The sequence below is a fragment of the Temnothorax nylanderi genome, unplaced genomic scaffold (assembly GCF_030848795.1).
Source record: "Temnothorax nylanderi isolate EJ_2023f unplaced genomic scaffold, tnyl_v1.0 TNYL_tig0479_pilon, whole genome shotgun sequence".
Lineage (NCBI taxonomy): Eukaryota > Metazoa > Arthropoda > Insecta > Hymenoptera > Formicidae > Temnothorax > Temnothorax nylanderi.
The window spans coordinates 68,616-92,112 of NW_027249541.1; the positions used below are offsets into that span (position 1 = coordinate 68,616).

At 34.9% G+C, this 23,497-nt stretch overlaps 3 protein-coding genes across 4 annotated transcripts in view; 1 reads left to right on the forward strand and 2 right to left on the reverse strand.

The window, feature by feature from the left end:
* LOC139783217 (uncharacterized) overlaps positions 1-23,497 on the forward strand; it is a 73,478-nt gene that overhangs the window by 32,023 nt on the left and 17,958 nt on the right. The window lies entirely within an intron of this gene.
* Positions 4,136-8,016, reverse strand: LOC139783224 (uncharacterized). Its single transcript, XM_071722384.1, has 4 exons — positions 7,731-8,016; positions 6,307-6,543; positions 4,526-4,668; positions 4,136-4,402 (listed from the first exon to the last, which is right to left on the reverse strand). Exons 1-4 carry the CDS (start codon positions 7,803-7,805, stop codon positions 4,315-4,317), a joined length of 543 nt encoding a protein of 180 aa, XP_071578485.1. The 5' UTR covers positions 7,806-8,016; the 3' UTR covers positions 4,136-4,314.
* On the reverse strand, positions 10,238-14,349 carry LOC139783213 (uncharacterized; the record flags this gene model as incomplete). Its single annotated transcript, XM_071722367.1, has 4 exons — positions 10,238-10,354; positions 12,604-12,867; positions 13,332-13,709; positions 14,065-14,349. Coding segments are annotated over 4 exons (1,044 nt in total), but the record flags the coding sequence as incomplete, so codon positions are not given.

Consider the following 23,497-nt stretch of genomic DNA (forward strand, 5'->3'; position numbering starts at 1 on the left):
GTCAGATAGAGGTGCAATTTTTGGTGATTTTTTGGTGATCGCTTTCAAGGTGCATACTTGCATAGGACATAGAGCGTATGAGGTGTAACTGCGGATTGAGAAGTAACAAGAAGTACAGCTACAGATCATCTAAAATCTGGGATCTGGGATCTCTTTGGGATTGAAATTGATTGGATTCGAGTGAAAGTGTATCTTAATTAATGTGTGAATCTGAGGAAATCCGTAAACATATTGATCGTTATTGTCTATTGCATGGTTATGATATTCTTGTCTCGTAATTCCGATCAAGCCGATGCCGATTAGAATTTTTATATCGAGAAAATAAGAGCTATAGCGAGATAGTACATTCTCGAGATGAATAATACCTATACATTGCATGTCTTCCAGTACAGCGGATTGTATGATATAATTTTCTTGCAACCCCTGCCTCGATAAATTATTCACTTTTCACTTCGCTTCATTATGCTTGATATACTCGTTAATTTCAGTAATTTTTGCACTTATAATATAATCGGAATATCTCAATTAACATCGCGGAATGTTTCGTAGCTCAGTATGAGTACAATAGATTAGTATGTAGAGATCATGAGTTCGATCCCGATCGAACCCCACATATTCCTCTTTTAAGAGGAGGTAAAAAGAATTTTTAAGAATTCTAAGAACTCGAAATTCCAAGAAGGATCCCCCGATTAAGGAGTGGATATTGTTTAAATAGAGTGCGTTTCTATTTGCATCTCTACATTGTCATGTAATATGGGTTTTTTGAAAATTTTTTCCCATACTTTTCACTCTGGAGCTAAATCGTTCTTCCAATACGCTTATGTTGTGTAATAAGTATAATTTAAATCAGATGTTATGCAGGTTATGCAGGCTGAGATCCTGGGTACTGCAGTTTACTAGTTGATAGGATCCTTTTTATAAAAAAAAAAAAAAACCATCGCGCGCAAGTTTAAAATCAGGTAAATCGTATTGTTAGATTGGAGAATTATATTTCGACGTCATTGCACAAACATGCACGGCTTGTGCTTATATCCACGTCATCTATTCAAGCGTGACCCTTGGACGACGATCGTTTCGTGCGTATCAGATGGCTGCGTTTTGTGCAATACCGCATATACCGTATGGTATATCCGGAAATCACACGATAAAATCTGTCGTACTATTGTTTGCGTAACATATAAATCTTTGCATCTGACATACGACATACGACAGTTTGGGCGTATGCGCGTGCGTGTGTGAATGTGAACGATCGGTGATCTATCTCGATCGTTTTGCCAAAAATTTGACCACACCAATTCGTGACCAGCACTGATTGATGGAGACTGATGGTGCTCACATTTATTTCTAAATTCTAAATTCTTCATAAATTATCCGAACACACTTTATGTGCCACTTTCTAATTGCATTCTGGAAGCCGTCTCGTCCCGTAGCTGCGTAGTGGTAAAAAAATGTAGGAAAGGATTAGTAATCTTCACACTAATGTACTACCTCATAATTGTATCTACTTAATCATTAGTTATGATTTGCGATGTGAGTGACAGAAATGAGAGTTGATCGCACGCGAGCGACGCGACGTGCTTTACATTTGTCGTGTACTGTCCATGTATATGTGACTCGACTTAATTATTAGCTTACGTGTCACTATATGAATTTATTGCAGCTTGTCATGAAACGAGGTGTATAACTATCTATATGGAATGTCCAAGAATTCACTTTTGCATATTTTTAAGTAATTTATAGCTATGTAAAGCTATACATATCGCACCCCCCTAAGATAAGTTGCCTATGTCTTATAATAGTGTCATAAGTCTATATGCGAAATCCGCTACACGGGGCAGAAGTATCGTTATTCTTTTAACCATGGTTATGTTGCGGTTTCCTGGATGTATATATGATATAATATATGTCATATATAAATTGACAAATGAATCACAGCAGACCTCTTCAAGAAACAGTATATAAGTTTCATTATAACAAAATATCATAATCGTAATATTGCGTTAGTTATCTCTGTACAATTCAAAAAATTGAATATTCTTCTCGGAACGTGATATATCTATAACAATTAAAGTAATTTAAATCGACCGTAACTGGCAATATATAACGTCTTTCCGATATAAACATAGAAAAACTGTGAGCCAACTTGGTTTGTCGGATTCACACAGCACTTTTTCGGATCAAATCGAGACATTATTAATTTCGACCATGGGTTTTTGTCAGTTGATGTAATTTCTAAATTAAATAGTTTAAATTTTTATTGCGAAAAAATATTACCTCAGCCAGGGTTTGAACCTGGAACCTCTCCCGTATACCGTGCGGGTGTCGTTATTCGTGTATTGTTATTCTATATACTGGCGAAGAAATTTATTATTCTGTGATATATCTATGTATATATATTTTATTATACTTGTATACTTGTTATAAATTTCTTAATTGTTTATTATTTTATCAGTCTTGAGTTTGTTTGATTTTTTTTATGAGTTTGTTGCATCTCTTATCTTATCGTCGTGTTATTAATAACGTTTGTAATAACTATATATATATATATAACTGCATTTATAATATTTCCCATATGACATATGTTAGTAAGACTTCATAACGATTAATTGTAAGCTAATAAAAAAGTAGCTTGTTGTTAATATTGTTAAATTGGCATTACTGCTAGAACTCTGTCGCGTTGTAGTTCCGTTTGTCAATATGATACTCGAGGTGTCGGGTAAAATTGTACAACGTTACACAAATCCGTGCGATAACTGTGTATTGCGTGTGTTTAACCTATCTATATCTGTCTATCGTTTTACCTATTTCGTTATTAGCCTCGAACGGCCTAGAGAAAGAGCGGCTTTTATCCGCTTTGCGACTTATCCGGCCCGCCGCAAAAGACATTCACAACCTTTCGATAACGAAAGTGAGCCAAGTAACGTCCTTGACTTTACTTCCTAGTCGACGCCTACATAACATCCTATTTCTGATTTTTGCAAGAGTTTGCAATCAAGTTTCTCTTCCTTAACAGTTTTAAACTAATATATACTCCCTCAATTAAACTTGTGACATCCGCTATCTCACACACACACACACGCGCGCGCGCGCGCGCGCGCGCGAAATTACACTTTACATAATCATTCGATATTAATAAAATTATTATGCAAGGTACGCAACAAGATTAAAAAATTTTGATTAATAAGTTTTAAATGTTAAAATTGTTTCTTTCGCGATTACTTTTTTGACTGACGTGTCTTTTGATATCTAGTCATTTTATTTAGCATGAGGAAAAAGAGAAATATTCATGCACTGGACTTACCAACAATACTCTTGCTGAAAGCAATGATCGCTTTAGATTGGTATCTACGACTTTCATCCTTCTCTCTAAGTAATTAATGGCAATCGAATGTTTACGTGTGTGCATACTGTGCATCGAGACATGACCATTACTAACCAGAAGACGTTACAAATGTATGCGGAAGCTAGAAAGTCCCTGCCGAGATTTCACGAGATGCAGTACGATAATTAAATCATTAAATGCATATCGACATCATATCTAATTATAAGTGAATGCAACAAAAGATTGCATTGCTGTGTTCAATTCAGATTACCAGATATACCAGATGTTTTATAATTTTGCATATCATTTTTCTGGTAAAATTATATTATATTAATCATTTCGCACTCCGCACCGTATATAAATACGTATTAGCTTTAGCGTTTCAGTTTTATTTGCACTTTTCTATAGTTTTTATTTGCTAGATCCTATCGCGTCATATTGACTCTTTTCATCGGATTATTATATTTTATATAGCGTACATATCAAAATTAGAGATACATATAATCAGAAAGAGGTGTGATTTTGTGTGAAAAGGAGAAAAGACATTAATCCCACGTGTCAATTTCTCTCACTCACTCACGACGTACTTTTCTTAGGATACCCCATATGTACTCTCTCCATGCCTTTCACTCAATACTCTTAATACTCGCCTTTATTTCTCGATGGATGTAATTGACTGAATGCTATCTCCATTGACAGGGATGTAAATTTATGAGCTAAACGATTGAAAATTGAGGATTAAATTTAGGAAATTTATCGTGCTATGGAGAAATAATGACTTGCACTCTGTTGATTGGAAATAAAAAATTAATATTTGTATATTAACTGTTTTTCTTTTTATTACTAATCTTGACAAGAGACACGCGAGCAATATTATAAATAAGGCTTATTTGAGAGTGTAAATGTGTGTGTGTGTGTGTGTGTGTGTGTGTGTGTGTTTGTGTGTAGTCGTAAATCAAATTTATCAGCTATACACAGCTAATTACATACATTTAAAGTACGACGATCTTCAATCTTTTTCGAATCGCGTCCTTTGTCTCCTTCGGTACATATGGATTCTTTAATGGGTCTGCGTTTAGCCTGCGAACGTAAGTAACTAGTAGATTAGTTGATGAGTTAGCAAGTCATTAAAAAATTGTTACAAAATGTTTTCACATATTCTGTGACGGCATCTCTGTTGAGATTATTCGAAAGAAACTTTACCTATAAAGGGATGGTGCATTGGCGCAATTAACATTGTACCACCAGTCGCATGCAAATTCGTGTTGATTAAAGAGCGTTCCATTGGTGCATAAAAAGGTGGCACCCTGATGCCCCTCACGCCCGTCGTGGCAAACGTGATATGCCTGTAACAATATTAATATATTATCATATATTACATATACATATATACACAAACACTAAAACGATTAAACGACATATATCACAGAAAGTAGTCTTATGCGGAATCTATTTAATTATAACAAGTATTTTGAGCAATGGAAATTTGTACATCAATAATGAAGAAAGGATGAAGAAAGTCGCGCAACTGGTGCAAGCTGGTCGAATAAGGCTAATATGATGCTTTTCTGTTACATAAACATCGTAATTAAGGAATTAATGCGAAACATGTTGTGCAAGTTTACTGAAAATAATAGGAGTGACGTGAAACGGTAGGATAGAAGTCAGGTTTAAGGAAATACAAAGGAAGCGAATGACATTCTTGAAAAGGAAAGTTTAGCGCGCGCTCTGGAAATCAAGTTGCGATGCATGACGGAGCATTTGAGTCACGTAACGTTATTTATGTCAGTGCGTTTTATTGTTCGTGAAAGAATCAGCAATATCTTGTATTGTTGCATGTTATTTTCACGACAATCATCGCCATAAACCACTCAGGTGACTTTGCGAATGCGAATGTCAGAGAGAATGTAATTCGAGAGAAGAGATAGCTTTTTCGAAATTATATGAAGATTGTCGAAGAGAGCAAGAATTGCAAAGTTATAACATTCGGCGTATCTCGATCGACACACCGCGAGAGAGGCTGAGTCAAGCTCAATTACGATAACAATTTGCCAAGACTGTTCTCTCGCAGAGTTTGTCTTTCGTCTTTCACTAAGGCGAGATCGGTTCTTATTCCCGCGTTGCCTTGAGGTTTTAATAATGCCAGCCCGTTCTCTTACATAATAAATCCGCTCTACTTTGACCGCGCGCGGCTCGAGCGCGCATGAGCGCAGCATGCGCGCTCGAAATCACTGTGCACTGGAATGATTTTACCTTGTTCTCTGAGCAGCTCCGCTCGCATCGGTCTTGTACGACAGAACGTGACACGCGACAGAAAGCGTAATACCGCGCGTGGAGAGAAAACATTAATTTACAAATATGTATATTATTATATAGCTTGGCGTCGCGTCGCGTCGCGTCACGTCGGCGTCAATTCCATCGATGCGATTACCTCTAACGTTTATACAATTTTGTTAAATTATTCATTTCGTTTCGAATATCGTCATCACATTTCGAAAAATGCCAGGCACATCCACATCTACCAATTTTATACAAATAAAATGCAAATATATATATAGAGATAATGTATTTTTTTTGCTCAAAATCAATCGTACATAGAACAACGCGTTACCTTTATGCTTTTCTGCTTTCGCCGTTAATTATCCTTGATACTCGTAATACGTTTTTAATTTTTTCATACTTTTGCGTCATTCGTTTCTTCATTAATGGCGCCGTACCAGCGCGGCGTTTCTGAAGTTACGAGTATGTTTGAGTTATGTACATTATATGCTCTTAACATCGGGGGGTATTTCAGCTTATAATCAACTTAATTCAACTCATCACGTGTCTATATCATTTTTTTAAATTGTTGTCATCCATTGCCGAAAACTTTTCGTATCAAGATACAATTATATAAAGTAATTCTGATTACTTTCATAAAAACGATACTAGCAACCGCCGTTAGTAAGCGAAATATTAAAAGTAAATGAAATATGATCAAGTACCTGACAACCGGTTTCCACGTTTGCGTACATTCCTGGTACGATCGGAACGTATGCGCAGGAAAAGCTGGTAGGCGGCACTGTGTGATATATGGGATAATCTATTCCGGGGATTCCAGGAATCTTGCTCAAATCCTGATCTTTCTTCGATTCTTCTTTCACGACAATGGGTTGGCGAAAACCCACTACCGGTTGGAAATTTTGATATTCGTCGTAATAATCGTCCACTACTATTCGTCCCTGCGATGAAAATTTACAGATCGTTGGAAAAATTAAACGAAGCGTTAAATAACAAGTTTGTCTGTTGGATAGATGGATAGATGGATAGATTGTTAAAAGTAATCATAGAGATACATATTTAATCAACGTTAATAAAATATGGACTCTTTAAATGAAGTGTAATGGGTGATGAGGCGTTTTTGGAATTTTAATGTAAGAAGTAATCTCTCTTCCCGCTATCGGATCATAACTCGCTTTCACAGTTTAGAAAAAGTTTGGAGTCCAACAGAGTGTAACGAACCTTCGCGAAATGTTGCCTTGATCTATTCAAAGCCAAGGACGTTTCTTTATATCATCTCTCTATGCTGTTATTATATTACAAAGTAAATCAATTTGATGCCTTACTTTAATTCCAAGAGATCACAATGAGGGCTCAAGTATCAATGTATTTCAATATAAATACGATAAATAGCACAATACGGCACATCTGTGTAAACTAATACTGTAAGTGTAAGGTACATCATGGGCTGATGTACGTCATATATATATATATATATAGATATAGATATAGATAGATATAGATATAGATATAGATATAGATATAGATATAGATATGACAAGCAATTGAAATCTTGTAGTAACAATGACATACATGTGTTGTGTTATGTACAAAATTTACTAGTGTTACTGCAAGATTTCAATTGCTTAAAAAATCAAATCACGTATATTTCAGAAAAAAATATCGATATATTCACTGTTTGATAATTTATTTTCGTAAATTTAGAAAAAGAGAGAGAAGCAGTTCGTTGTCGGTATGTTAGTGACAGATCTAACAATAAGAAAAAACACTCATAGTGAATACAGTTCTTATCTAATACTTGGTAATAGTTAATAATACTTGATATAATAATTACTAATAAAATTCTCCATAAAATGCATATCTGAAATAATATAATACAATTCTTGGGAATTTAGTTACGATCCTCTGTAATATATGTATATCACAACTGTTTTTAACTAAAACGCAAGGAAAATACATAATCCAAGTAAAAGACTAACTATATTTTAGGGACAGTTCGTCCATCTCAAATATAGTTTAGAATATATGTATATAAGTTTTAGGCATGTTATATACGTATAAATATATAAAAACAAGTACTTTTTTTCAGAATGTAGAATTATTTTTGCCAAATAAAACCGAAATTTACCTGTACAATAGTCGAATGGGGCGCTGCCATAGCGGCGACCAGAAATACGACAAGGATACTACGACTTCCCGACATGACCGCACTGAGTTTGAATATGAACGAAACTGGACCAGTTTCCGCTGTGAGGCCGTGCTAGGTATACGAGACATTATGTCACATAGAGAAAGAGAAAGTCTAAATCGTACGTAAGCAAGAGGTTGAGCCCCTTCCCTATTATCACCCTAAGAGATAAAACGCGTCATTGTCGCGTTAATTGCACATCATGAAACAGAAATTTGGTCAAACTATGGGCTGTCGACATCGTTGGAATTGTGTCGAGATTGGTGTAACTTGTGGTGCACAACACAGAATGAGATATAAAGAAGTTTCGTCTCGCGATTCTTCTTTTCGGAACACAAGATGTTGACGACAACGAAGAACACAAGAAAAGAAAGAAAATAAATAATTCTATATTTTGGACCGATTAAAATCTTGATATTTTTATTACAAAATTACGTAGTTTTTTAGCATTTCTTTGTAATTCAGAATTGTATGTATCACTAACATTCTTGCGAGAAAAAATTACAGTTGTCAACCTGAAATTAATTAAGAAAGCTGTATTATGTACGAATGTTCCTAATTACAATGAATATCATTAAAAATGACGCTAATATTGTCTAATAAATAACGTAAATTAAGATCTAATATATTTATGCTTTTTTAAATTTGCATTATATAATAAAGCTTTATGCTTACATTTTTACAGTAGTTATTGTCTTAGTTTATTCAGTATCGTACACCGCGCACATTCACGTCATAATAATTTTTAAAGTTTATCTTTTATTTTCGTAATCTTATAGTCCTATATCTTATATCGCACGCAAAGAAAGGAAGAAATCTATCTCATCGACTACCTTGCGCAGTCGCTATAGTCACTGAAGATTATCGCCCTCTACAGATACGCGTATAAACAGTCAGATATCGTCAGATATCAATGATATCATTAAAATATTAAATCACCAGTCAGATATCGTTGATCCTTTTACAAATAAACATATATAAAATTATCAATACGCAATTTCCCCATTTTGAAAATATTCACATATTCCGAAATAATTGCGATTTCCATAGACTTTTAAATCAATTTCAAACTTAATTTTAACAAAAGTTTTAGAACAGCAATCAATAATTTATTGTAGAATTAATTAAAAATGAGAACAATTATAAAATTTTAGAAATGTATTTCTGACACAACTAGACACACACACACACACACACACACACACACACACACACACACACACACACACATGCACCACACGCGCGCGCGCATGAAAATTGACTATTGTGTCATAGGAAATCTAATTGTATCATTTATATGTAATATTTTAATAGACTAGCTGTCATACACAATATACAATAACTTACGTTATACATCTGATCATGAAGAAATTCACTTTTTCACTTTTAAACTAAGAAAAGAGGTAGATGATTTAAACTATATTTCTAATAAATAAAACTATTTCAAGAATAACAAATTTATATACTTACAAAAGCCTAGATAATAAAAGTATTTTAGAATTGGTATATCCAGTACCTATACTAATTAAATATATATGTTTATATATATATATAAGCTTGCATAAAAGTTTCTTTCTTTCGCGTTATAAGGGGTAACGCCACTCTATAGAGTCCCAATAAAAAGCCAATTTTTGATAATTTTTTTCAGAAATACAATAATCATAAATGAAAATCGGTTTAATTCTATTTATTATCTATATATTAAAGTATAAAAAAAATTTTTTAATTAATTTTTTATTGACAAAATGACGGCGCCAGAGCCATTGATCCAAAGTGCCTTTTTGCGGAAGTCGTCTAACGGGCGGAATCGCGAGCTCCTATAATTTCTGAGTTGGAACAAAAATTCAAAGATTTTTGAAAAATATATAAGATTTTCTTTTAGAAGTACCTATGGGAATTGCGAAATATCATTTTTTGTAAGAATGGTGCATGTTGGAAAAAAATGTTTCATTTTTGTCTTTTCGCTAAAAAATTTCGCACAAAATTGTTTATAAAAAAAGTTTTGTTCAACTTATCGCAAAATCCATAGGTACTTCTAAAGATAATGTTATTGTAAAGTTTCACTCAAAATTTCAAGTCAATCGGATAAAAGGTGTTCGAGTTCTGATTCCGCCCGATTTTAAAAAAGCGATTTCGAGAAAAACGCGTTTAAAGTTTCAGTTAACATTCACAGATGCATTCCGCGCCGGCAGACGGATTACGAAAAAGGGATAATAGAGATTTTTCCGAGCTTTGAAACCAAGTGTACCTTATTTCTAAGACCTTAAAGCATCGGATTTTTTTTTAATTCTAGAGTGGCGTTACCCCTTAATCTAAATTTGCTGATTTGGATGCCAGATTATGGATAAACGCAAAATAACTCGGAATAAATAATGTGTTAAGCATTCTCTTGTTATTTTTATGAGCTTTATACAAGAATAATTCAATATTTATTTTAAATTTATATATTAATTCTTGCACCGTACGGTATAGAACCACTCGCATCGGTTGTTTGTCTCGCAAAACGCAGTTCCCGGTGGACACAGTGAGGATGTTTTCGACCAATCTGAGCAATTGTGAAATACCTGCAAAAAAAATAAATATCAAACGAAAAAGATATATATATGCATAGATAGCTGTTATATTGCAATCAAATGAAGTAAGGTCGCTTCCGGCAAGGACACTCGCGTATTTTTTAAATTTATCAATCTTATCATTCTTTGTGCTGCGGCTGGCAACTTTATTATTCCAAGTTAAAATTTATTATCATATATTTATTATCAATTTGTATTTATAAACTATTTCTTAGTGTATTCATCTGTTTCACAACATTATCTCTTCTGAAGCATTTTACTGAATTGTAATCTTACAATCGCAAGGATAGATAAAATGAAATTAATAATTATATTTGCTCTCTTATAATTGCTACAACTTGCTTATGAGAAAAGCTTATCATATCAAACAATTGACAAGTTGTAATCGTTTAATCTGTTTATGTGATTACGCAGAATTTTCCTTGTCTATATATACATATATGCAATTCGTACGGTAGCATTCGGTCGTTCAAAGTAGGGGAGACCGGGGCTAAAACGTCTATGGGGTAAATACGTCTAATCAAATATCTCGGAACCTGTATATTGTGCGAACTCGCTATTAACATTGTAAACGCTGCTTATAGTACCCATGTGACCAACGGAGTTTCGGCAGGTTACCTGCCGTGTTATGATTTTTACGAGGGCAAACGTGTTTTCGAAAGGTGAAAGTTACATTTTCTGCGCGTGGAAATTTTGTAATATCTGCAATAATATTTGCTCTCCAAATCTCGAGGTACGTGATTATAAAGAGTAATGCATGCTGAACACGAATCCAGTGTAGTTTTTTCATTATCGTTGATGTCTAATATTTCGTGGGCGATCAAACCTGAAACTTGTGTTTGGGGCTAATCGGTCAGTAAGCAGGCCGGGTGCATTTCCAAGGCATTTTCGGGCTCACTGCATATGGAATATGGATGAGACGGGAATTACAACCGTTCAGACACCGAATAGAGTCATCGGACGTCGAGGAGTGAAACAAGTCGAGCGAGTGACTTCTGCGGAAAGAGGAACCCTCGTAACTATTTTTTAATAATGTTTCGCATAAAAATTTTAAATAAATTTTTATAGTTTTCTCTTAAAAAACAATTATTGCATGTATCCTATTATTTTTTAGAATTAGATGTACGTATATGTATTGAAAATGTAGTGCAGACTGTTATACCCCGGCATTTTTGAGATTTCAATTTTTCCACTGTTGTCGTTTTTGCTCTATACCGGTTAAACAAAGCGACGTAGACAAAAATTTTCTATATAAATTTTGTAGCTAAAGGTTCACTCTTTACAGTGGTATACCACATTTAACTACAATTATTTATTTTGTTGTTAAAAATCGGCACCGAAAAAAAACGGACTGTTTAGCCCCGGTCTCCCCTACTTAATAAAGTTTTCATATCGTGCGAGAAAATCGACACAAATGCAACAACGCGAAGGTAAGAATCGCAAAATGTTGCAACGTATGCCGCAATTCTGTCAGCCGTTTCGTTAAAGAATTAGTAACTATATAACATAATAGACGACGTTGATCTAGATTACCCTACACCGAACGTAGAAATCCGGATGAATCGTATACACTTCGCCCATCGCGGCCATTGCCCGAAAGTTTTGAAATCACTCGTTGGGTTGGAAACAACACCGTTGACGCGATACGATTAATAATACGTTATTGCTCCATGACATCGTAGATCGAATATCTTGTAAGATAAGATCCAGTGATTTATTCGTGCGAAACGTGATGCTCCAATAAAATTTACGAGAAAGATCAGGTACATACTACAATTACACATTAGCATAGCAAAAAGACGTATCGACTCAATTATAAATGGGGCATTCCACGCTACCTGCTAAAAAACGAGCCGCCATCAAAAATAAAAAGGTCGAGGTTTGACCCCTCGTGAATTGGCGTGGAATGCCCCAAATATTGCGAGGGATGCGAAATTTAAAGATATTGTTTCTCTCTCTTTTTTCTTCACGTTTCGTTTTTGAATAATGCAAAAATACACTCATTTTTAATTCCATCGTAACGATATCCATCACAAATCATAGTTTCACTCTAATTTGAGTCACGAAAGGTTTTGTCTATTTATACATATGTATGTGTACATACATCTATATATATTTCTAATTTGGTTGAGCGTGATAATTTCCAGATTGTAGCTTTTCATTTGTTTCCGTTTCGCTTTTACATCAGGAATAGTGATATAATTAATATTCAAAGAAAGGACAGAGGAAACTGTTTTTACTTGGCATTTGGTTTCGACGTCTGCGAACACTCCCTTTTTTCCACGGCAAGAAAAATTGGTTTCCGGTATATTTGTGAGACTTGTATAAGCAGAATCGTGAGAATTGGCGGGATTCGATTTGATTTTCTGATGAAGCGTGGACGATAGTTTCGATTCCTGGTACTTTCGACTCTGGCGATGCTGTTGATTTCTGTCATTACTTTTCACGTGCCTCAAGGATCGTCCATGGAACTCGTTGAGAAATCCTTGGTAATCCGTAATGATCTAACAAACGATATATGACTGTGAGTTGGTTTAACAACACGTAACTATTGCTCACACTGGATAAAATTGCACAAATTTCACATATAAGGAAATATTATGCAGTTATATTTTATTATGCAGTTTAACAAAAAGATATATATATACACGCGCACAAATTAGATGAACGGTATAAACTACAGGGTGTGTGTGTGTGTGTGTGTGTGTGTGTGTGTGTGTGTGTGTGTGTGTGTAAATCTAACAACGATTCGATGATTACAATTCGACAGTATAATATGATATTGTAAATTGTATCTTTTGTAAGATTGACACATGTGTAAGTGTTGTAAAATTTGTTTCAATTTTCTAAATGGAATATTTTCGAAGAGAATGCTGAAATTTTGCGAGTCCACGAAGCTTAGATTTTATTTGCAGAAATGATACGGTAGAAGATTGAAAATAAGATATACCAATTGGTAAGACATTACCTGATGCGAATCGAAGAGTGCTAGATTGTTAACAAAGTAACCGTCAAACGGTTCGTACACGGTGTCCCACTCATATCCCGTCTTCCAGCTTGATAAATCAAACAGGTTTCTGTCAGCCGGAAATACGAAAGGCGCTACAATAGGCTTGTAAACACCTGGTTCGACGGGTGGTGCGATCGGCACAAACTGTCCATAATTCGAGTAGCTCTGTGCCTTCGGATAGCTTCGAAGTTTGACGTTTTCAAAATTGTTCGGTGTTTTGTGATTCGTGTGGATAAATGGTCTTCGTATAATGTAAGTAGTGTCGATGGTTTTCGGGTAATTATAGTGAGGTCGACCTTCCGGCGGTACGTATCGACCGTCCGATGTTAGATAGACCTTGATTATAGATGAAAGTCAATGAATCATTAGATATAAAGTATGCTGAATGAAACAATAATATAAAATAATTAGGAGAGTAATCTAACACTGTTCAATAAAAAATAAAGAAAAAAATACTTTTTTCGAGAGAACGCACAAGAACCAAAATAATTGTTTCTTATATAACAGTTTTTTGATGGGCACTGAATACGATTCCGTTTGTCAACGTGCTCCAAAAAACTATACGGGAAACGATTATTCTCGTTTTTGTGCATTTTTTTTGTTGAACAGTGTAATACTTGACTCAAATATCCCCAAATAACGTTATAAACGTTATTCCGTCTATGATATGGCACATGCAAGAAAAACATGCCTTTATTATCTCCGGCATTCTTTGATTGGGATGAGGATGCTTGTGGATGTGCCGAGCATCCAAGACGACGCCGTCCGGCACGGTAATACCCTCCTTGTTTAACCGATTCAGCGCCAGCCGATCTGTTCTAAAAGCTTCCTCTGGAATCTTGCCACCCAACGCTGGTAGCACTTGCTCTCGAAAAATCTGCCGCTTTTGCTGCAATGGCAATCTTTCGCGATTAAGCGCAGTAGGGAAGACCGCGGGGCTAGTTGGTACATATGGGGCAGGTAGGTAGCAGGTACACGTCAATTATTGCAAAAATGACAAAAGATAATATTGCATAAAAAATATAGTATTTCCGCAAAAACATTGCGATAATATTTCAATTTATAGTTGTATTAGGCTGAGTAGCGTATTTTCACAAACAGAAAATATTTTTAGTTTTGTATAGCCAAAAGTAAAATAAATCAGTGATGTATTAAATGTTATATTTATAAATCTGGTCATCATATCATAATTCTAACTGTGTTTTTAAAATCTTTACTTTAAACGTAATAACAGTCCAGTTATTTTAATGTCTTGAAACACATTTCTTTGGTTTAAACAATAATCGAAATATCTAAATATGGCCCGGTCGGGGCAGGTTGTTACTGCTGTTCTACTTACAATTTCGACCAACTCCGTCGATGTAACACATAATTTTGGCATAACACAGCGACAGATATTTTAATCTTATGAAGATTTCACCGTTAACGTCTCTTATTACGTATCAGAACGAGTCAATATAAAACATCAGTTGAATTACATTTATATTATAATTTTGCACTCAACAATGTAAGTGTAATTAAACACATATTGTTACATGTTGTTATTTCTCTTTATTAAATATATTAAATTTTGAAAACTTGATCTTTCACAACTTAATCCAGTACTGTAACAACTTACCCGTATATGGGGCTGGTTGTTACAAATGTCGTCGCCTTATAATTATTATTAGTGCAACAAAATAATTAATTATACTATTTAGTTAAAAAAATAATTTTTGTGTTGTATATAAGCATGCGCCTATTGAAAAATTCTTTTGCGGCTTGTATTCCATTTATTAGTTACGTGTAAAAAAATCTTTAAAAAAAAGTGTACCAACTAGCCCCGGTCTCCCCTATTTCGCGCGGTCATAGTCAGTCGTGTACCTCGTTACGCATTATCGCGAATTGCGAAAATGTAATTTGCAAATGTAATAAATATATAATTAATTCAATCATTGATTTATCGTTCATTTCATTGCAATCGATTTTGTTGCTGCCTTGCGCTGCCTTGGAAAATGTCAATTATATCTTATTTAAATTCAGAATATCACCAATTACTTAATATCTTACACGTTGAGCGCGCTTGCACGGCTACCACACGCGTGTTCTTTCAGATATAAACGTTGCTGTCGTTAATAATCTCTCCCCGCTAAACTTTCACCGATCACACGCAGTTACGTCTTCGAGTCATCATCCTTCGACAAGTACCTGATACAAGATCTAACAATCTGTGACTAATATGGATATATGGACGGCCGTCGCGCGTCGCATCGCGTCGCGTCGTCCTCGTGACAGTTGTGACCGAGCTAGGTTGACCGATAAATTTATTACGATTGTGTATTGCGTTTGTTTAAGAATCTATTGAGACTCTTCGCACACAGTTATCGTATAATCTTGTCGTCTTGGACGACTTAAAGTCTACAATTATATTATAAATATATCTATAAATAAAGTGTGAAAGACCCTCGAAATTCAAATATAGATTAGAAGAGGCTATAAGGGTCACACGCGGATCAAGGTGCGTTTATTGTTAACATTATACCACTGAGGATGGCTCGGACAGGAGCCGAAACGTTTGGATTGTTGGAATTTGATTAATAAATCACTATAATATTTAAACGCACCTTGATCCGCGTGTGACCCTTATAGCCTCTTCTAATCTATATATCTATAAATCTTTGTGGCATGCATCGCGATATTATCGAGAGATATAATTCTAATTTAATCTATCGTACATTTTTTGTCCGTCGCATCGTTGCGCGTTGAGGGAGGGATTGTGAAAAAGATCGCTTACAATTCTCGATTACTTAACCTTTTCTGCATTAACATGCCCTGACAAGATCGCGGTTGCCAATAACAATCGACACCAATATCCTTGCCTGATGCTTATTTTCATAGTGATTTCGCTAGTTTTATCTGCCGTCCGCAGTTATATCATCGAGCGCATCTTTTCAACAGATTCTCGATTTGATCTGAAACATAAAGAGTACTTTGTAAAAGATGCCTCTGTGCGTGTGTGTGTGTGTGTGTGTGTGTGTGTGTGTGTGTGTGTGTGTGTGTGTGTGTGTGTGTGTGTGTGTGTAACTTATCGCATCGCATAATTATTGAGTCATTCCGACTGTTCTTTCTTTTTCTTCTTGTTTCAAACTATTTCTCTCAACTAATGATTCCATCATTCACCAATCACGTGTATACTAAATTTGTCTGAAAACTGACGCGCGCTATAAAAAAGACATTTTATATATGTAGAGAAAGCAGGTGTTGTACACATAGTATATGTGCGAAAAAGCCTCCGAGATTATCGTTTCGCGGCACGGGATTGCCGCGCGTGCATACTTTAGCGAGTATCTGTAGCTGTATGTATGTACATACGTATTTGGCGCTTCTCTCCCAACCGGGTGAAAATACACGCGACTCGTAATGCACCGCGTAATGCGGATACGCGCGATTGGCATGCAGGAGGCTAGGTCAGCTAGATTAATGGATAAACTCTAGCAGCAATGCTCGCGTGCGAAGGCTTCGTGTTTTCGTACTTTTACATCATTATCGAAAAAAAATGTAAGCTGCGCTTCGATTATTCGATTACGAATAATAAATGCCCGCACATTTTACGAGATATATGTAAATTGCGTGAGATAATATATGTTTGCGTAAACCTGTTTGCGCAACTGTATTGTGTTACACTTACAGCTCGATTCCCACACACTCGTAACATATGTTGTCAGGTTTACGTAAATTTAATGAACCATATCCAAGAACCTTTTTCTCCTCACGAGAATTTAGCCTTTTATTTTTGCTGTTTTATCAAAACATACATTGCATTATTTAATAGACATAGGATCGCCTCGATCGGTGATCACTGATAATATAGATTCATCTTGAACTCAAAAGAATCAGTACTCAACTTTACTCGAGAAAAAATAAAATTAAAATAAAAAAAATATTTTACATTTACGTTAGTCAATCTAATTTTCAATAACAAATTCAAGTTTGAAATGCCAAGTTTAAAAATTGGCACTATAAAACGGCCTAATCAACCATCTATGATGTCAACATATAGAACGAGAGATTTAAACGTTCTATTTAGAAATCAGCGTATCCGCCACCTACATACCATTAGCACGATCGCTCACCGCTATCCTTTAGCCTTGTTCTAATTACGTCTCTGAGATATAAGTTGCCGCAATCTTCTTCATCTCGACTCGCCGCTACGTAACGAAGAGTGACTATACATACATGGGATGTACGGGAAAGAGATTAATACGCTGGAAATATTCTCTATTAGTTTTACACTATGTTACTTTAAAAAGTCTTGGGCAAATATTCAGCAAATTTAGATATACTTAAATTTTTTTATGGATAATTTTTATGGATAATTTTTTGTTACCGATTTTTTTGGAAACCGGTTTGGAAATTATTCAAATTTCGAGAAATAATAAGTATTAATTGACCGATTTTCCGTGAAAACAGTGCCAAAAGTCTTTTAATTTTGAGAAGGATAAGTTTTATTTTTTATTAATGGATCAATTTTTTTTGAAACCAGTGCCAAAATTTGTCTAATTTTTCGTTGATGATCTTGATGAAACTGGTACCAAAAGATTACTAATTTTATGGGGATGGCTACTATGGGGTTGAAAATTGGAGGTTTCATGGGGTTCTATTGGTGCTCCTAATTAATGGGTGAGTTTGGGGAGAGGGGAATAGATTTTGAGCCCGCGCGAAGCGCGGGCGAAAAATCTAGTATATCATAATTCTATATCATAAATTCTTCCGGTTTCCGTATATAGCTATTATTGTTGATAGCAAAATAAAATGTGCATTAATTTTTGATCTGATAAAAGCATTACAGTTCATAAGACGTCAAAATTAAACTCTTAACTGAACGAAAAGGAATCAGTTTGGAAACAGAAACACAAGTATTGCTAGTATAGTAATAAATATCGAAATCGTATCGTTCAAATATAACGTTTAAAAATATAATAATATCGAACTACGCAAAATAAACAGTTACTTATTAACTGTCGCAAAATACTGTGTAGATATAATCGATGGTCATAGAGTGGCAATTACAATGAAAGGAGATGAAAGGATTCACTTTCTATACGAGATGACTTTAGACTATAATTTTCGAACGGCGAACAAACGACCTCGCTATTGAGAATGTTCTTATATACGGACAGGTTTAATTTTGATGCGGTTTAATCTGTCATGGTCGAGTGGGCTTGTTCGGAATCGAGTTTACCTTTCTTCTTGCTACACTGCAATATGTCATGATACTTTTACTCGTACAGCGCATCTTTCTTAGTCCGTCTCTCTGGAAAAGCGCGGCGGCGCTGTCGAATATTCCGCTTTACATACAATCGATGATTATTTTACGATTTTTTCAAATAAAGCTATAAAACTTTACTCGATGCATTATAAAATCATCTTTTGTAGACTTTTTAAATTTCGAGTTAAACTTGAACAGCACCTTTTAGCTGAAATTTCGCTTCTTGCGCAATGTACAATTATTTATCATGTTTTCTATATCGATGCCTTAATTCTTTCTTGTTGACTTTTATGTTACACTTGACAAACTTGATATTATTATATTATTATTGTCATTATAATGATACGTAAAGCGAGAAAAAAGTGCATTTATTCTCTTCTGTACACATTGTTGGATTTCTTGGGATACGCAAAACGTATTCTAGATGGAAAATCTAATGCTGTTACGTACACCTTCAAATTATATGATCACGATACATGCGTCATGCGAACCAAGCTTGTGAGATTTGTGAGTGCGACTTTGGCGTATATATGCTTAACAATCGCGACCATTGCAATTCATTCGCAATCATCAGTGGTAAAAAGAGACGTTATAACATAAGTCGCACGCTATTACGCGGGCTTACAGAGAATTTATAAAGAGGTAATTAGATGTATCTTTTAAGCTCGCGTCACAAGATATATCCTTTAAGTTCTTTTAAGCTCACGTTGATCTTGCAACATTTATATTGGGCACTCAAGTTTCTCTTTCATTGAGTTATGTGCTAGATACACGCAGGCTCGTATTAATCTTACGGCTCTTATGTATAATAACGACATATGTATAATAATTTTAAGGAGGCACCTTTTTGTGATTATTGGTGTTGAATCGAAATAGTTTTGTCCAATAGTTTTGGCAAACGTATGCTGCGACCACGTAGACGAGTCGGAACACCAGAGACGTTGTACATCTCAATCCAATGCAACGGTGCAACCGCATAACGGAATTTACACCGTTGCGTCGTGCGATAATACGATGGCTGCGCGATGACCGGTATTACATACGTATGTACTCTCTCGCGCAAAACGTAGGAACAACAGCAAAGCCAATACTTGATGTATGTGTAATATAAACTTTGAATTAAGTAAAACAAATGCGCCGGGCAGGTGCAATAGAAGGAATGAGATTTAAAAAAAAATCATAAAAATCATAAACATTGTGAAAATAATTATACAAAATTAATGTACGTCAAAATTTGCTTTCAAGGCTTCTACTGGCTTCTACTTGCCAAGCCTGTCCACGTTGACAGTACGCACAGCATCACTCTTGGCAAAATTGTAAACTATAAGGCGTGAAAAATGACGTTAAAAAGCTAAATTATTCTTGCAACGTACAGCGCCATTTTTCCTTTCAGTGTAGTGTTTTTATATTTAAAATAATTGTTATAATGTTAAAATATATATCGAAGAAGTCTCATTTTGTTATAATTTAGTATGTGAAAGCTGAAAATTTATTTCAATTTGGCAGCTGTCAAACCGCTTGTTTTCGCCCTTGATTAGGGCGACAATTCAATTCGACGTATACGGGTTATTTATTGATTATCCAAACAAAAGAAAAGTTTTTGGCATACCTATATTTTACAAGTCTATTCTATTGATTACAAACGCTATTTTATTAGGGGGGGGGGAAGGGGGGGAAACATTCTTATTTTAATGTACATTGCAAAAATTTCCATGATATATTTTCCATGCTTCTGACGTCGCCAATCCAAAGTGGTTGCTGTGAGTGAAGAGGAGGGCTTATTAAAAGACGTTTTTAAAGAAGGTTTGGAAGTAGCGCGAGAGAGCGGAGAAACGTTTGTTCGTCGAAAATTTGTTACTTATACATATAGACTTGAGATGCCCTTCTTTATTACTGTGATCTCAAGTAAAAGCAAGCTCAATTATCCTTTCACACGAGCGTAATTCCATCGAGTGATCATCAATTCGCGCTCGTGTTAGATCATCCATCCGGATGTCCGTATCGCTTAGATTCTCCGCGAACTTTCGCTTTCTCGCGATCGAGATTTTACGCGAACCTAAAGTTGCCACTATAGAGCACATCTGTAGATAGATGCGCGCCACGTAATCAAAGAAAGTCGAAGAATCATGCAGGATGTTACGTTACTCTTCATGCTTTGCAATAGATTTCAAGTACCTACTTTACATCTCCCGATGACACGCGGGCAACCATTCGCGCAACCAGCAACCAATAGCAGAAACTATATATATATGTATATGTACTACGTTCTAAAATACATAATTGTGAAATTAAAATCACGCTAATATAATTTTGATGATCTCTGTCAATTTTTTAGCTTTTTTTTTTACATACGAGTTTACAACAATTTCGAGCTTCTCTTTCCATATTCCTCTCTGGATTAGTCCTACGCTACAATCGAATGCCTACCTTCCGAGTCATCATCGCGAACAGTATAATATGTAACTCGACATTGCTAACGACCAGAAATCGCTTTTTTGTCATTCGACACAGTAAGACATTCACTTTAATTCATTTCCGGGGCGCATCGTACCAGGATATATTTTAAGCCTTTCAATTATTGCAATAGAGTTCTAAGTTATAGGTGTAAAATTTATATAATTTATACACCTTCAACGCGCTATTATTGCGAGCGTTCGATCGAATCTGATATAATTTTATGTTATAGTTTTACGCATGTTATAGTTTTTGGGCTAAAACACATTTTAGCCCAAAGTGTGAGTCACATTAAACAAGGATTACCCTTACCTTTACTATATCATTGATGCGAGTACCGTAACGTACCACGAGATCGCGGAAATTGCGCTTCTCGATCGATAGCTCGAAATATGAGAAAGAATTACAACTTAATAATTTTGATAGCTATTTGATTCTTAGAAATCAATCTCATGCAATCTCATGCATTCTCAAAATTGAAAGAAATTGAAAACAGAAAGATAATATTAGAACACACTAAGTAAAGAAAACAAATTGATTTACGAGCCTATTTTCTACATCATTATTGAAATAAAATATTTTATTTTATAATTAAAATGTATCACGAGCATGAACCATATATATATTCGTCGAACGGCGCTCATAAGCGAACGTTTCCTACGTTTCCGCATTCATCTTCCCTTGGTCATAATTGTGACATTTTGTTATAATTGATACAATGACAATGCATGACAATAACAATGAATTGAGTTAACTCACAAGCATAAACGTAATTAAAAGCAATCGCTCGATTGAATCTGCTTTACGCGTGGAAAAAAAATAGTTGAGAAAAGTTGTTTTAACCTCTAATATTACCACAGTCTCTAATTGAGCACCGACTATGGAGTCTCGGGATCGCGATAATGTTAATTCGTGGCAAACAATAAATAAAATTGCCGAGGGAAATGATCGAGTACATTAATCATGCAATTTATCAACAATCGTTGAACGACTTGGATTAGTTGGGCTTTCGTACCAATAAATTCAATTCCATCTCATTTTGAGAGAAATTACGTTGAGAGAATTGTATCTGCGAAAGCTTTTCATTATATTTATTTGCCACTAATATTTGTCTATTTTTTTTACCAAGAATTTACGTTAAACAGTCATTTTGACCGCGCACACAAATGCACCGCACCTTTTATAACATTTTATAACTTGTTTGGTCACGCCACAGCTTCTCGAAAACTTGTGCGTTATCAAAGAATGTTTATTATATTGTTATGAAATTTTACATTCTTGTGTATAAAGTTATGAATCTTAATGGAGAAGAGAAAAGTGTCCGGTTCTCATTGAGAAAAAAGTAGAGAAGAAAAGGAAGAAGAAAAAGAAGAAAAGAACAAAAAAAGAGACGTTACGAGGAAAAATAGAATAAGAAAATTCTTATTTTTCATGTTAATGATGGAAAGCTCCAAAAAAACTTTGACGCGGAGAAATTGCACGAAAAAGATATATTTTCTGTTGGCATAAGAGAAGAGAAGAAAGTTTCTCCTGACATTTTCTCTACAACATAAGATCACAAGAGGATGGCTGGAAAAGGAAGATTAATGATAAATTTGTCGGCGTAGTGATGTCCTTGCGAAAGCAATTACATAATTTTACTATATAAAACAACCGATGAGATAATGATTTTGATCCAATTTGATCTAATTCATAATTCTATATATAATATAGAAACAACATATATATTTTTAACTAGTAATTTTTCAATAATCCTGTACTTGAAATAATTTAATTGTGCATTGCGCACGAGATTATATTATAGACATATCTAATTATATGATACAAAAGTAATGTACATAAATTAATTTTAATATTTATATTACATCTCTTATAAACTTGTCGAAAAAGGTATTTGTTATAAACGACGAAAAGACAATGATAGATATAGAATAATGAAGATAATGCATACCTTGCAAGTTTATGTCAAGTTTTCTCCCAACTTTTTACATTTAAATAAAACACATACTCTTCAAAGATATTCGCACTTTGTAGACACCTTGTCTGCGAACAAGGTTACTATAAAGAATATTTTGGAGAGAATTAAATTTCTTTTGCTGTTCCGACGAAAAAGTATATCTTAAAAATGCACACCGCAAGGCAATCGGTATATTAAACTACGTAAAGACCGGGTCAGAGGAAGTTGAAGGATGGTGAAGATGATACTGAGCCTGTTGGTAAGAGTTCGCCTCGTGATATACTCGGGGAGGTTGAAGCGCACACGTGAATTGTGTTTGAAGCACTTTCACTAGACGATCGGGATAGTCGACTCTCTGTCTCTTTTCCTTTCTTACTATTATTATTACTATTATTGTCCTTTCCGATTGAGATATGCGTCATATGCGATTAATTGAGACTAAGATGATCCAAGCCGCGACAATCG